This window comes from Lepidothrix coronata, unplaced genomic scaffold, assembly GCF_001604755.1.
Source record: "Lepidothrix coronata isolate B3197 unplaced genomic scaffold, Lepidothrix_coronata-1.0 Scaffold11, whole genome shotgun sequence".
NCBI lineage: Eukaryota > Metazoa > Chordata > Aves > Passeriformes > Pipridae > Lepidothrix > Lepidothrix coronata.
Window position 1 is genome coordinate 6,412,762 of NW_016690191.1, and position 12,717 is coordinate 6,425,478.

The 12,717-nt window shown below is 34.6% G+C and overlaps 1 protein-coding gene across 2 annotated transcripts in view; it reads right to left on the reverse strand.

The window, feature by feature from the left end:
* The window catches only part of EFL1 (elongation factor like GTPase 1), a 69,014-nt gene that overhangs the window by 18,949 nt on the left and 37,348 nt on the right, over positions 1–12,717 (reverse strand). For both annotated transcript variants that reach the window (XM_017805105.1, XM_017805106.1), the window contains exons 16-17: positions 3,290–3,421; positions 693–840 (exon numbers count right to left, since the gene is read on the reverse strand). In XM_017805105.1, the coding sequence (XP_017660594.1) occupies positions 693–840; positions 3,290–3,421 (280 nt within the window). The remainder of the gene's footprint in view (positions 1–692; positions 841–3,289; positions 3,422–12,717) is intronic.

A 12,717-nucleotide genomic window follows, 5' to 3' on the forward strand; every position in this document is an offset into this window, starting at 1 on the left:
GAAATGACTGTTCTCTGATATTAACCTGAAATGAGTATGAGTACAGTAACATCAACATTCAACAATACATCATCAGGTTTGCTTCTTGGTTTAGAAAAAAAATGACAGTAAATGTATGTGGCAGAAGTACCAGGAATGTTTTATGAAATGAACTTATAGGAGAAGATTGTTTCAGACAACTGTTCTTCTATCATTTGAAGAAATAGAGTATACTAAACATATGCACATATGCTTGCAAAAAATATTGCTCATGAATGAGAACAGATTAACATTTGAAAAAAATAATAAACGAGAAGAGAAAATGAATGGGATAGAGTGTGCACATAAAATTTTAGTCTTGGTGATTTCTATTTTTTGAGAGGTCATTTATGAGACATGATGCCTCTCAGTTTTTATTTTGTACAAACACCACATTACATTTTTAACTGGACTCCTAAACCTACTGCAATTTATAATTTCTAGAAAGTGCCCAAAAGATCAATAAGATGTATAGAAGTGATGAACTGGTGGCTTCTACCTCACTGTAGATAATTTTATAGCTACAAAAAGGTACATTTATGACCCAATGGTAAAAACTGCTGGTGGATAAAGCTCTATTTTACCAGAATATAAATCAAAGATATCCATCTGACAGAGAAATACAACAGACACCTACTGAACCAAAAATATTTCTTCCTACTTGCCCCTCTAACCTTTCTCTCAGGTCATCCAAGCAACGCTGAAGATGAACTTCTCCTGCTGTCACCAGCACATGTTCTCCTGTCTCCTGGATTAAAACCTGCACACAAGGATCAGCTTGGTTTAAAAGCTTCATCCCTCTGACCAGCTGAGGCATCTCACCTGGCAAAATAAGATATTATTAACAAAGTAATACTAGATAAGGAATACTTGAAATAGGATAGACTTACACCGAGAAATAGTAAAACTCATTTCTACGGAAGTCTAAACATATTATTTTAGGAATACTCAAAAACTTTCAGAGAGGCAAATTTCTGCTTATGAGTCACAGAGTGGTAGGGTTTAAGAGTAGTAACTGAAAACATAAGCTGTACTCAGAATTTGTCACCAACAATTTAGATAGTGATGATGCAATCCACACTTAACTGGGTTGCACATTTTTTGTTTGCTCAGCTTTACAACACGTTCAGTATAACAAGCCAGCTATTGACTATAACTGTGCTATGTTGCTTCCTATATACAATTAATTTCAGATACAGGTCATAAACAGTTCCCAACCAATAAAGCCCCCTGAATTTTATTGATATGAAGTGATTAAAAAATTCAGGACTTCACTCATCATTTTCACAAATTATCAAATTATAACCTTTCTTATTTATTACAGCTGTTTAATGTCATCTTTCAGTAAATTATTGTATTTCCTTACAATCTTTCATGACCAAGTGTAGCAACCTCTAAATTGCTAATGCTGAAAATGCTCCAAATGCATAAATAATGGCATATTAACTTTACTAAAATAAAACTGAAAAGCATTCCATATGGATTACTTATAAGGCACAAGAGCAAATGAAGCACAGGAAGAATTTTAAATTAGCTGGAAGCCACTGAAAAGCTTTAAAGCAATTAAAACCTGAAAAGGGGAAAAATCAGGAATGTGAGAGCTTTTCAGTGAAACAAATCACAGCTGTCCCTAAAATGAAGGTGTTTAAAAAGAGTTGCTTTAAAGTTAATGGAGAATGAACAGCCACAGCTGAGTCAAATTTGGCTAGATTACATCAAAGCTATGCATAAACACCTCATGTCAGCAGCCTTTCATAATGAATACAATTTAAAAAAATTAATTATGAATCCTTTTTTTATTTTACATGCATGTTAAAGAATACCCACAGGCTTTCTAGGAATGCATATTCATATTCAGAAGGAAAAGTGACATGAAACTTGTCATTCACTTGGAGACTATTAAAAGAAAATGATATTGGATATTTACTGCTAAGCTAAGGGTGTAATAAAAAAGTATCCTTGCAAAACAAACATAAAAATAAACAAAAAGGGGGAAAAAATGGTCAACAGAGCTGAACGAAGACTTCGAACTTTGCCTTCTGCATTTAAGCTCACAGAGTGATGAACACTTTCTATTTTTTTCTTTTAGAGCTTATGGTAACCATACAGAGAGATTCTGACATGAATGTGAAGATATGCAGTAAGCTTGTAAAAGGTACCCAGGCAAATAATTTATATTTATTTGAGTCATTCTTCCAAAAAGCAGATGCAGTTTTAAAGCCAGTTTGATGTGGCAATCCAATGCACCCACATGTGACAATGTGCTAGGGCCACCTCAAGATTATATACAGCTCACTGGGCAACTGATTGCTTTCAAGCTGCGCCTGCAATCCAAATTTTGTTTTCCTGTTGTTGTTGCAAGCAGCAGTGAATTTTCAGGAAACTTTCCTAAGTATAGCTACCTTTCAGACTTCTGTCCCCCTAAGAAATTTCATTCAAATCAGACTCAGAAGTTACCAAGGAGGGGAAACTAAGTAGTGGTGTAAAAATTCTGTAACTTATTTTTAAGGAAAAAAAAATACCCCCAAATTGGTCAGTAGTTCTAGAATTACATTCCTTTAACATTTAACTTAACATTTTAACATTTACCTTAATATTGCACTCAGCAGAACCAGTAATTTCCAATACTTTCAAAACTGCTTTAACAAATGCAGGATGTACAATATATGATTATCTGTTACTCAAACACATGAAACAAATAACTGCTAAACTGTCCAATCACTTTCTAAAAAAAACATATAATCTTAGTGTTAGAGTATTTTGCAACCGAACATACAGCCAGTTATTTTGGTTCTACTAACACCACAACAACAAATGGAAATTGGGCTGAAATTCAAATAAAGCCAGAGATATACCACTCCCTGGTTTGGAGGAAGGGATCAGTGGGATGCAGTACTGCAAATCTGTACCACGAGCTTAATGATGTAGCATATAAGAATGTCAGCAGAAAGGGAAAACCCACAGATCTACTTACCTTCACAGTAAAGGAATACTGAACTTTTAGCACCATGTGGTGTCTTATTTGTGGAACAGCTAAGTCTGACCACAAAAGGGCACAAGGTCTCCTGTTTCTCCTCACCTACTGAGACATGAGCGAGCCAGGTGAAACAACTCACACACAGCCCTCTAGACAACATATATATTCAATTTATACTAGGCTAGTCTCTGATTCAGTGGCTAAATCATAAACTAGACATATCACTAAGGGTGGGAAGCTGCATTGCTACCACACTGAATTTGTGTTACCATCCCTGTTCTCTGTTAAACCTACTTGGATGCTTTGGTTCCACAGCCACCCGCACAATCGGTGTCGCTTCAAAGTTGAGAGGAGTAAATGGTGGACAAGCAGGTGATGTTGACAGTGTTGCAGACTTTAGCACAAAATCTTGCAGGCCTCCTATTCCTAATGGTAAGTGGAAAAGAAAAAAAAAAAAGGCAAAACAACAAAAAAAATTAACCACGTTCATTAAATGAGACTAAAGACACAATCGTCATGTTAAAAAAAAGCTAAAATTATTCTAATTACAAAAATAAGATTCAAAAACTCCTCGCCATTCATATAAAGTATCTGTTAAAATATTTGTGCATAAACTGGGTTCTCAAGTCTCTGGTGTGATATTTGATATTTAGTCTCTCAGTTCCCACTGCAGTCCCTCAGTATTTTAAAAAGGCATGTTTATAGCTCTGAAGCACAGAAAGGACATGAGGACTTTTTTCCCTTCTAGTATGTCCAAGCCTTTGTACAGGACTTTTTCCCTTTCTAGTATGTCCAAGTCTTTGTACAGCTCAGAGATAATTTTGGTGTTTTAAGTTTAGAAAAATTTACATTGCAAGAGCCCTGCAATGGTCATCTAGTCCAACTTCCAGTCCAAAGAAGAGCTAACTTCACAGTTGCTCAGACACTTATCAGAAGTTTTAAAAACTTTTAATGATGGAGATTGAACAGTCTCTGTTGCCAAGCTCTTTCAGTGCTTAATTATTACTATTGTGAAGAATGCTTTTTTTTTTTTCCCTTCCCACCCCCTCATGCCCATTTGGGATTCCCTTTTTTTTCAACATGATTCTTGTAAAATTTAATTTATCACATAGTAAGCTATTAATTCTCATCCTAATATATTTTATAATGCTGGCAAGTTGAAGAAAAGTGAGCTAAAATTGTAGTGATAAGAAAAAATATAGAAAAATATTAGCTATAAATCTGCAAAATAGCTGCTGTAAATGCATATTTAGTCTTGGCTGGCTGGCACATTTAAGAGAATTTGAAATTATTGCCTTCAAATTCCTAACCAATAGGATATCATTCATTATTTAGTCAAAGCTATAAAAACACAACTAGAAGTGTTTGAGTAATAAAGACAACAAATAAAGCTGATAGCGATATATACAGTCACTATTCCTGATGCTCCTTCAATCACAATCAGAGTTATAGTACTTCCAAAAGAGTATAAATTAAATGTAACTTACAATATTATGAGAAAATTGAAACCTTTAGCTCATCATCTATACCTGCTTAAAAATTAAATTCACATTGTAGACTGCAGTACATTTGTGCTCCTTCCTTCTCATTCTCTCCCACAAGCCCAAGGAGAAGTTCTTAACCCCAGCTCCCCATTATCACCCTAATACTCTTCCAGGTTCTTCTTTTTGGCTTAGCTTTCTTTATTTCGTGCCAGAAACAAAGAGGGTCAGCTTCCACCCTATGAGATCATGAGGGACTTTGAGTTCTGAAGAGCCAGTTGCTGCAGAGTTCTCATCTGTGGGATCAGGCTGTTTCTCCAGCTCTGGAGGATGGATGCCTGGCCAGCAGGGAATGCCAAAACCCAAAATGTCATTATATAAGAAAACCTGCCTCAAAATAACTGGAAGCAGAACAACATCCAACGGCTTTAAATGCAGGATTGCAGATGCTACAAAGAAAATAAATCTGTATAAACTCTGTGTTGCACCTGACCTATGACCAGCATGTATTTCCTCTTTTTCACTTATTCAACATGTGGTTTGAATGAAAAACAAATGCTGGATCATCATCACCACCAGGGACTGAGAAAAGGGATGGGTCCATTTTATTCTGATCTCCTCCAGCTGGTAAAAGGAAAATGATTTAGAATGGGAGGTGAACAGCTTCTTTTCAGTGTAATGTGAACCAGAGAAATAAAGTTACCAAATCTTACTTCAGACAGACTCCCTTTTTCCTTAACACATTACTGCACTTTTACTGCCATAAAGAAAACTTGAAGTTATTTGCTCTTTTGTTTCACATTTGAAGGTACAAATACATGAAATACACTAGTGTCTGGCACCTAAAAATAAAAAGAAATTGTCAGTTTTCATGAAAACCTGTTAGGCTTACAACTTGAGTGTTTTAATTGCTGAACAATGTGAGCTAGCACAGAGTAGTGTCCAGCCCTGATGAATCTATTTAATTTACAAATTCTTAGTAACAAATGTTGGAAAAAATCCATAAAGATTCTTGGACACTTTGTTGCATAATATGATTACTAAGTAACTGCTAATGTGTTCTCTGAATAATATTAGAGGAAGGTGTAACAAAACTAATTCCAAAGTACCACATGACATATCAGTGGAAGAATTCTACTAATTATGCTGATACATAAATTTTAAACTTACTTATTGTGCAGCCCACTGAAATTTACACATAACTACTCAAGATCACAGATCTCAAAGGTGTATTAACATGTTACCTGAAAGGTCTTAAAGAAGTCACTCCAAAATTAATCTTACAAATATGTCTCCCCTTTTAAGACTGTTTTTGTCCTGTTCAGCCACTGAAGGAAGCATCACTATAATAGACACATTTGACTTCACATTTATTTTTGTAGTGCAATAATTTTCAAAAATAAAGGAACCAAAGGTAAAAAAAAAACCTGCTTAAGTAAGGAAGGTGAGACAAACTACTGCTTTTATTTTAGGTTAGCTTAAAGAATGAAATACTAAAAACCATTGCAAGTATTTTTGAATAGTCATTTCTCTAAGAAGAACCAAGTCTACAAAGTATGCAGTCTGTCACACAAATAAACATGCAAGCTGGTAGGCAGCAGTTTGTTGTACATTGCTTTTATTTATTTATTTTTAAGAAAAGCTGGAGTTAGAAGTGTCAGTAGGAATTTTTAAATGTGAGTATGAACTTGATCAGCAAATTGCTTCTTTTTATTAACTCTACCTGTGGTGTGTCTCCTCATTTCTGTACAAAAGAAAACGTTGAAATCTGACTGTTTGGGAAAGTGTGTAGTTTTCAAAGACAGAAGAGTTCACTAAAACCCCCTTATTAGAAATATCACATGCTTTGCTATATACTGTGTAACACCAATCCTAACACTGCTCTTGGTAGCAAAGACTTTTCTTTCCCATCCAGAGTCAGATTTTATAATAGAAGGTAAAGAGCCATATCTACTAAAGAGTTACTACTATATTTTTTCTTGTGCACAGTCCTGTTGCAATTAAGGAGATTATAGCATAGAAAACCACAAACCAAGCTACCCATGCTGAAAAGTCAAGCCTACCAAGGGATAACATATGAGGTTTGATAGTAAGTATGAGACTAGATTAGTTTTTCTTAAATTCATCATCTAAATGCTTTGCTCCAACTGCAGAATAACATTTTTGTTTTAAAAAGCATTCCCACATACTGCTGGTCAGAGAAACACAGGGCGTGAACCCAACTGGACTTGAATAATAACAGGCACTGAAAAATCCCACACTCAAGGGTTCTGACTGTGCCCAGGCCTTCACTGAAATAAAGGTAATTTTACAAAGCTTAACTGGCAAGACTTCAAATATTATGGGGAGATATAATTTTAAAAAGATTACAAATTAACTCTCTTGTCCTAAAGAAGCTAACCCTACACATAACTGTTCATCAAACTGGTTTTTGCTAGCATAAATTAAGAGTACTGTCCACATTTACATAAATGTAACCAGTTGCTCGCATTTTACATATACTCAACATTTTACATAGACTGTATTCAAATAACTCTGAAAAAATCATTCATAGTGACTTGCAATAAACACATTTCAAAGTATTAAAGTTATTATTTCAACAGGAACTGTCAATCTGTAGGTTGAAAAATAAGATTTCCTCTTAACAGACTAGGAACTTACTAAAAGCCTCTGAGATAACGTTATGTAAGACCTTCTGAGTTTGGTGGTTTGTCCTTTAAAAGCAGACCACAATAATGGTTCAGGGAGAATTATTACACAGGTGGTAAAATATGAGATTTACAAAGGTCCTTCTTTTGTTGAGTCCCTTCTCTTACTTGCTCTAGAAGATAAGAATACTAAATCAAGTATATACCTATTTGTATCACCAGATACTAAATGATAGAAACTAAATGGTAAAAGAGAGAAGAACATCATGACTGAAATTTTCAAAAGGAGTAGGAATATTAAGTCTCAATTTACTTTTCACTTCTATGTCTTGCTAGTAACCACTACACCTTAGACAATAATTTTGCTGCCTTTAAAGGTAAATATGCTTTTCCAGCTGAATTCAGTTATAAAGATCTGAACACATAACAGATCGATTTCAAGGTATGTGTAATTAGTTTCCCTTGATGTAGAAAGATTCAGCATTTAATGTTCTTTCAAGTTGCAAAAAAATGAAGCAGACACCACCACCATGCTTAAGTTTTTCAATCAGATAAGGGAATAATTTAGTTTGCAGTGTGAAAAATCAAACAAAGAAGAATGAAAGCTGTTTAAATTTTAACTTCTGCCACATTGTTACTAGCCTCAGCACATTAGTTCAGTCGATCTTTATCTTCTCTCACTGATGATATCACCACTTAAGAATCCTTAGCTGCTTTGGAATGGAGACATGTCAAGCTTTGGACTAACACAGCAAGGAACTAAGTAAAGCAAAAAGCCAACGTTAATCTTCCCAGTAAGGCTCTGTCTCCACTGAAATCTATCATTTCTTATCAATGATATCTGTTTAGAAAGATTAAGACCTTACAATACCTAAAGCCTCCTGGTTTAAATGTTCCATGCACTTCACTGTGTCTCAGTGAAGACAGACCATGCAAGCTCCTCCACAGTTCATGGAAAAGGAGGTGTGATGCAAACTTTTGTAAATCTACACAATCCGAAATCTCAAAGCAAGCATGAGCCTTTTGTTTCAAAGGGACTGTACAAACAGATTAAGACCTCTATAATTTTCTTTGAGCAGTAATACAAATACTTTTATTCCTCCCTAGTGAGAGACATTTTAAAAGAAATATTTTTTAAAGGTGCTTTAAAAAACATGCATGATAAAATAAATTTCACAAATCCACCTTAGAAGTATGACTGGCTCTTAGATGTTTCCAGTTTCTCCTCAAAGTAAATAGGCTAAAAGCCAATTAAGACAAAGAGAAGGACAAAATATATTTGCCAAATAATATTAAAATAATAAAAAATTAAGAAAAATACCTCAGTGTCAATCATCATTCTCCTTCAAAACCATCCAAATAATTCTCCTTTCCCCAATATGTAGACTAGAAAAGATTATATCATTAGCACACTGTTACCTATTAGGCTGACTAATACTGGTTCTCTGTAGCCATGTACACTTTAAGCATCAGCCTCCCATCCTTTCATTACTATCCCTAATTTAAAAAAAAAAATAAATAAAAAAGAGATTTTGCAAGGGAAAACTGGCTTTTGGTAGGATTAAACTCAGTTACAATAGTATGCCTTTCATACTTGAGGAATCTTAAAATGTTTTACTAATCACTGGAATTAAATGACGGTAACTGCAGGGACTTCAGACAAGTAGCTACTATGACTTAAGAATACCTTGTATTATACATTTATCACCTCAGATCTTGAGCATGTTTCTCTTGAGTCTCACGGGCACTGCAGAGAGACATCTGAGGGCAGAACTTGACCTTTCTATATTAGAAACTGTTTCTAGAAGGGAAGGGAATGTAAATCAAGACACAGACCACATTCTAGTGGAGATTTCATCAGCTTTTTCCATAATACACACCACATGTTAGCACAGATTGCCGGTGAGCCTCCTCATCTCTAATTGTGCACTTCCCCCTCAATTGTTCTTATTGCTTCTGAGGCAAGTGAAATTGCTTGTGTGGAAAACAGAATATTGTAAGGTATGTGCATGGTTTCAGCTGCTCTCAGTACTTTCCAGTCATTTTACAGAAAAAGTTATTTCAACTTTTCTTTTGTATTTCACTTCCTTTTTCCCAATGTGCTTTTTTTTTTCCCCAGCTGAATCTCTAAAAATCACCATTATCCAACAGACTGTAGAACCCTCTGTCCCAGATTCTTCATGAGTTTCCAAGAAACAAGCTCTACCTGAGTATGGGCTAGAGATTAACATCAATTCACTTCCTCAATACAAAGGTGCTAAATTGTATTTTAACTGCAATACTTTACTTTTACTTTACTTCACAGCAGTTTGAGGGGAAATTGAGCATAACTTTCTGATCAGATGAGAGTAAACTCAGCATATTATTAATGATGTTACTACACAATTCCCTCCCCCGAGGGGCACAATCATGTGATAAGACACCAAGCACAATAAGTGACCTCTGACACAAGAAGTGACTCAATGCTTTACTACTGAATGTTCCAGGAGTAAAAGATGAAAAAGTGCTAGAGCACTCCACTGAGTTCTTTAAGGAAAAAGAACAAAGCTGTCTGTTTTGAGAACTACGAGGAAAGCAAGAATATGGTCTAATGGTGTGTTCCACTAAAATGTCCTATCACTAGATTATAGCTTCAAAAAGGATTGCAAACATATATAAACAAGCATCATTTATCTTCTGCTGAGTCTCTGTAGGAAAAAATCCCATATATTTAATTAGGCAATTAGACTGTATGATAACATACATTTCCTAACTGTTGACTGAGCTGACAATTGTAATTATGAACATTCCTATATTTTTCTCAGATTAGACTACGAACAATTTCAAGGAAACTATAGCAAAAAACCCTTTACATTAAATAGTAACATCTTTAAAATGTTACAGTGAACGGCTAGAGATCTACCTGCACTTACTCTTCTGTGTGAAAAAGCTGACACCAAAGGTGAGTCAGAAATTTGCTTGCTGAAATACAAATTTACCTTAAAGTAAACAGAATGAAGCCAAAATCAGCTAACATTCCAAATCTGGCTTCTGGATTTAGAAATTGTTGTAGTCAAGATGAAATATTGATTTCCTTAAGCTGCTTAATGAGACAAATAAATACAGAAGATGAAAGTATTTGAAATAATGATGTTCTTCTTATGCTACAAAATTATTTCATTTGTCATGTCATACTAATTTTTGGAGCTCAAGACTAAAGAAAATGATCCTGATGTTTAAATATTTATGTTTAAGCTTCATTTTAGCACAGAAACTTAGAAATTTCACACTTAGATCTGTAACATGCCCCCATGTCTCTTTACATATGAAATCAATGCACTTGTAGCTCTACAGAAAAAAAAAAGGGGAAAAAATCTTTACTCCAATTAAATTTCCTTTAATCTTTTAACTGTAAAGCATTCTTGGTAAAGGCACTAAACAGTACCTTCTGTGGTTTTATTAACCAGTAGCTGTCCTCAGCAATACACATGTAATATATTTTGCCTGAGCCCACATATTATATATAACTCCTTTCCACACACCAGCCTAACTTGACATCCCTTGAAAGCAGCAATACTGAACAACAGAAAATATGTGGACAGATCTTTGTACAATGTGACCACATAGGCACTGGAACTCACTTCAGTTAGCCTGTACATCAAATTAATGCTTCCATTACCACATGTGGAAACCATTTAGCACCATACAAAACCCTTCAAGTGTTTCTGAAATACAAACCAAATTTTAAATTTATAATTAATTTGAATAAATTATTCTAATTTGACCTGACAGCAACACATCTGAATTTACTTAGGTTTTTTTTTCAAATTACTACCAGAACTTCAGAGGCAGTTCAGAACAGTTGTTGTCCCAAATAAATGGAATTTAGGTATAAATAGCTTTCAACATATTTACTTTGATAATCTACAAGTCTTTTGAAACACTGATTTGCTGTTGCTGTGTTGTTTTTATTAATTTAGTAATAGTAAATGTGCTTTATAAATAAACAAATAAAATGGCTTATTGTAGTGGAAAACAGATCAGATTACTCTTTATGGAGCATCCTATGAAAGGAAAAAAAATTGCCCAGCAATCCTCTAAAGAAAAGGAAAGCGTTCTAGACAACAGAGCATTAACTACACCCTGAAGAGTTTATATGTATTTTTTTCTGAAGATGGGAAATGTTTCACAGATGTAGCTCTAGAAGCCTCCCTCCATTGCTCCACAGATAAACACATGCTGGTCATCTACTGATGATTCCTCTTGGTAAAACAAGAAAAGTATTTAACAAAAAAAAGAAAAAAAAGTTCTTTTGTTTGTAATTCCCATACTGAAATTCTCCCAGACTTCAGCTACGATGTTGCCACGGGACTTGTCAAAGACAGAAAAAGACAGGGCCACTGACCCTTCAATAAAGCTGTTCTGCACATAATTATAAATTGATAATAAATCTCATCCTTCAAGAAAACTCAAGAAAATATTGAAGTGTTTGGTAGAATACTTTACAGTTAGGCTATTAATATGTAACTAAGTTTGCAAAAGGAACATATACTAAAAGACCTGCTTTTCTGCACACTCAAGGTAGCAGAAGCAAAAAACAAATCTCCAGCAGTTTTCTAGCAAAGACACAGTTGATATTGCTTATATTTTGGACATAAAAAGGAGAAAACAATTTATTTAAAACCAACCTCTCTAGTTCACTGATATATTACCAATATATTATAATAGTTGCATTAGAAAAAAGTAGAGCAACTGTAATTCCACACTTTTGTGGGACCACCATCAATAACACGAGCTGTGCACACATTCTCAGTTCTGGAAATCTATTAAAATAGGATCATTAACAGATTATATATCAGAAGTATTAATCAAAGCAATCACTTCTCACTTTATCTCAATGTTTTTTCGCCTACATTGAAATGTATAGTGATGTTCAGAAGGCAGAGGAGGGGGAGGCAGCAGCCTGAGGCTGAGAAGGGAAGCATGGAATCAGTTGTGCTCTATCAGATTGAGCATGAAAAGTGTTTAACATTAGAAGAAAGGAGATGGAGGCAAAGCCTTTCTATTTGAAAATGTAGTAAAGTTCAATATTTATTTCTAAGTAGACACTGGGAAGACGTAAAACTCCATACACCATACAATATTTCAATATTTTTATGAGAGTATTAAAGGTAAGATGCAAATAGGCGAAGATCTAAAGTTTATTAAGGTTTTGAGCACAACAGAAAACTGAATTCTTCTAATTTCTTGACCAAATGCTTTTCACAACAGAGCAAAATAACTAATCTCAGCTAAACAAATCAATAACATCAAATGATTTCTTTGTATATCAGATTGGTTACAGCATAGTCTAACAACCAACTGAAGAGAAAATGCCATTTTAGGTTTTACTCAGTTTTAGTAATGTCTCCTGAAAATGGGCAGACTTCATGTATATACTGTTTTCTTAAACTGAAGATTATAAAACATAAGTAACATCTGTTACTTCCCAGAATCAATTATAAGTGGTGTTAAAATTAATGAGGCCTTCAGGCACTGATTCTGCAAAGAATTAATTTTAATCTGCCGAACTCTTGGAGGTTTTGTCATGTTTGCCTAGAAAAAAACTACATGT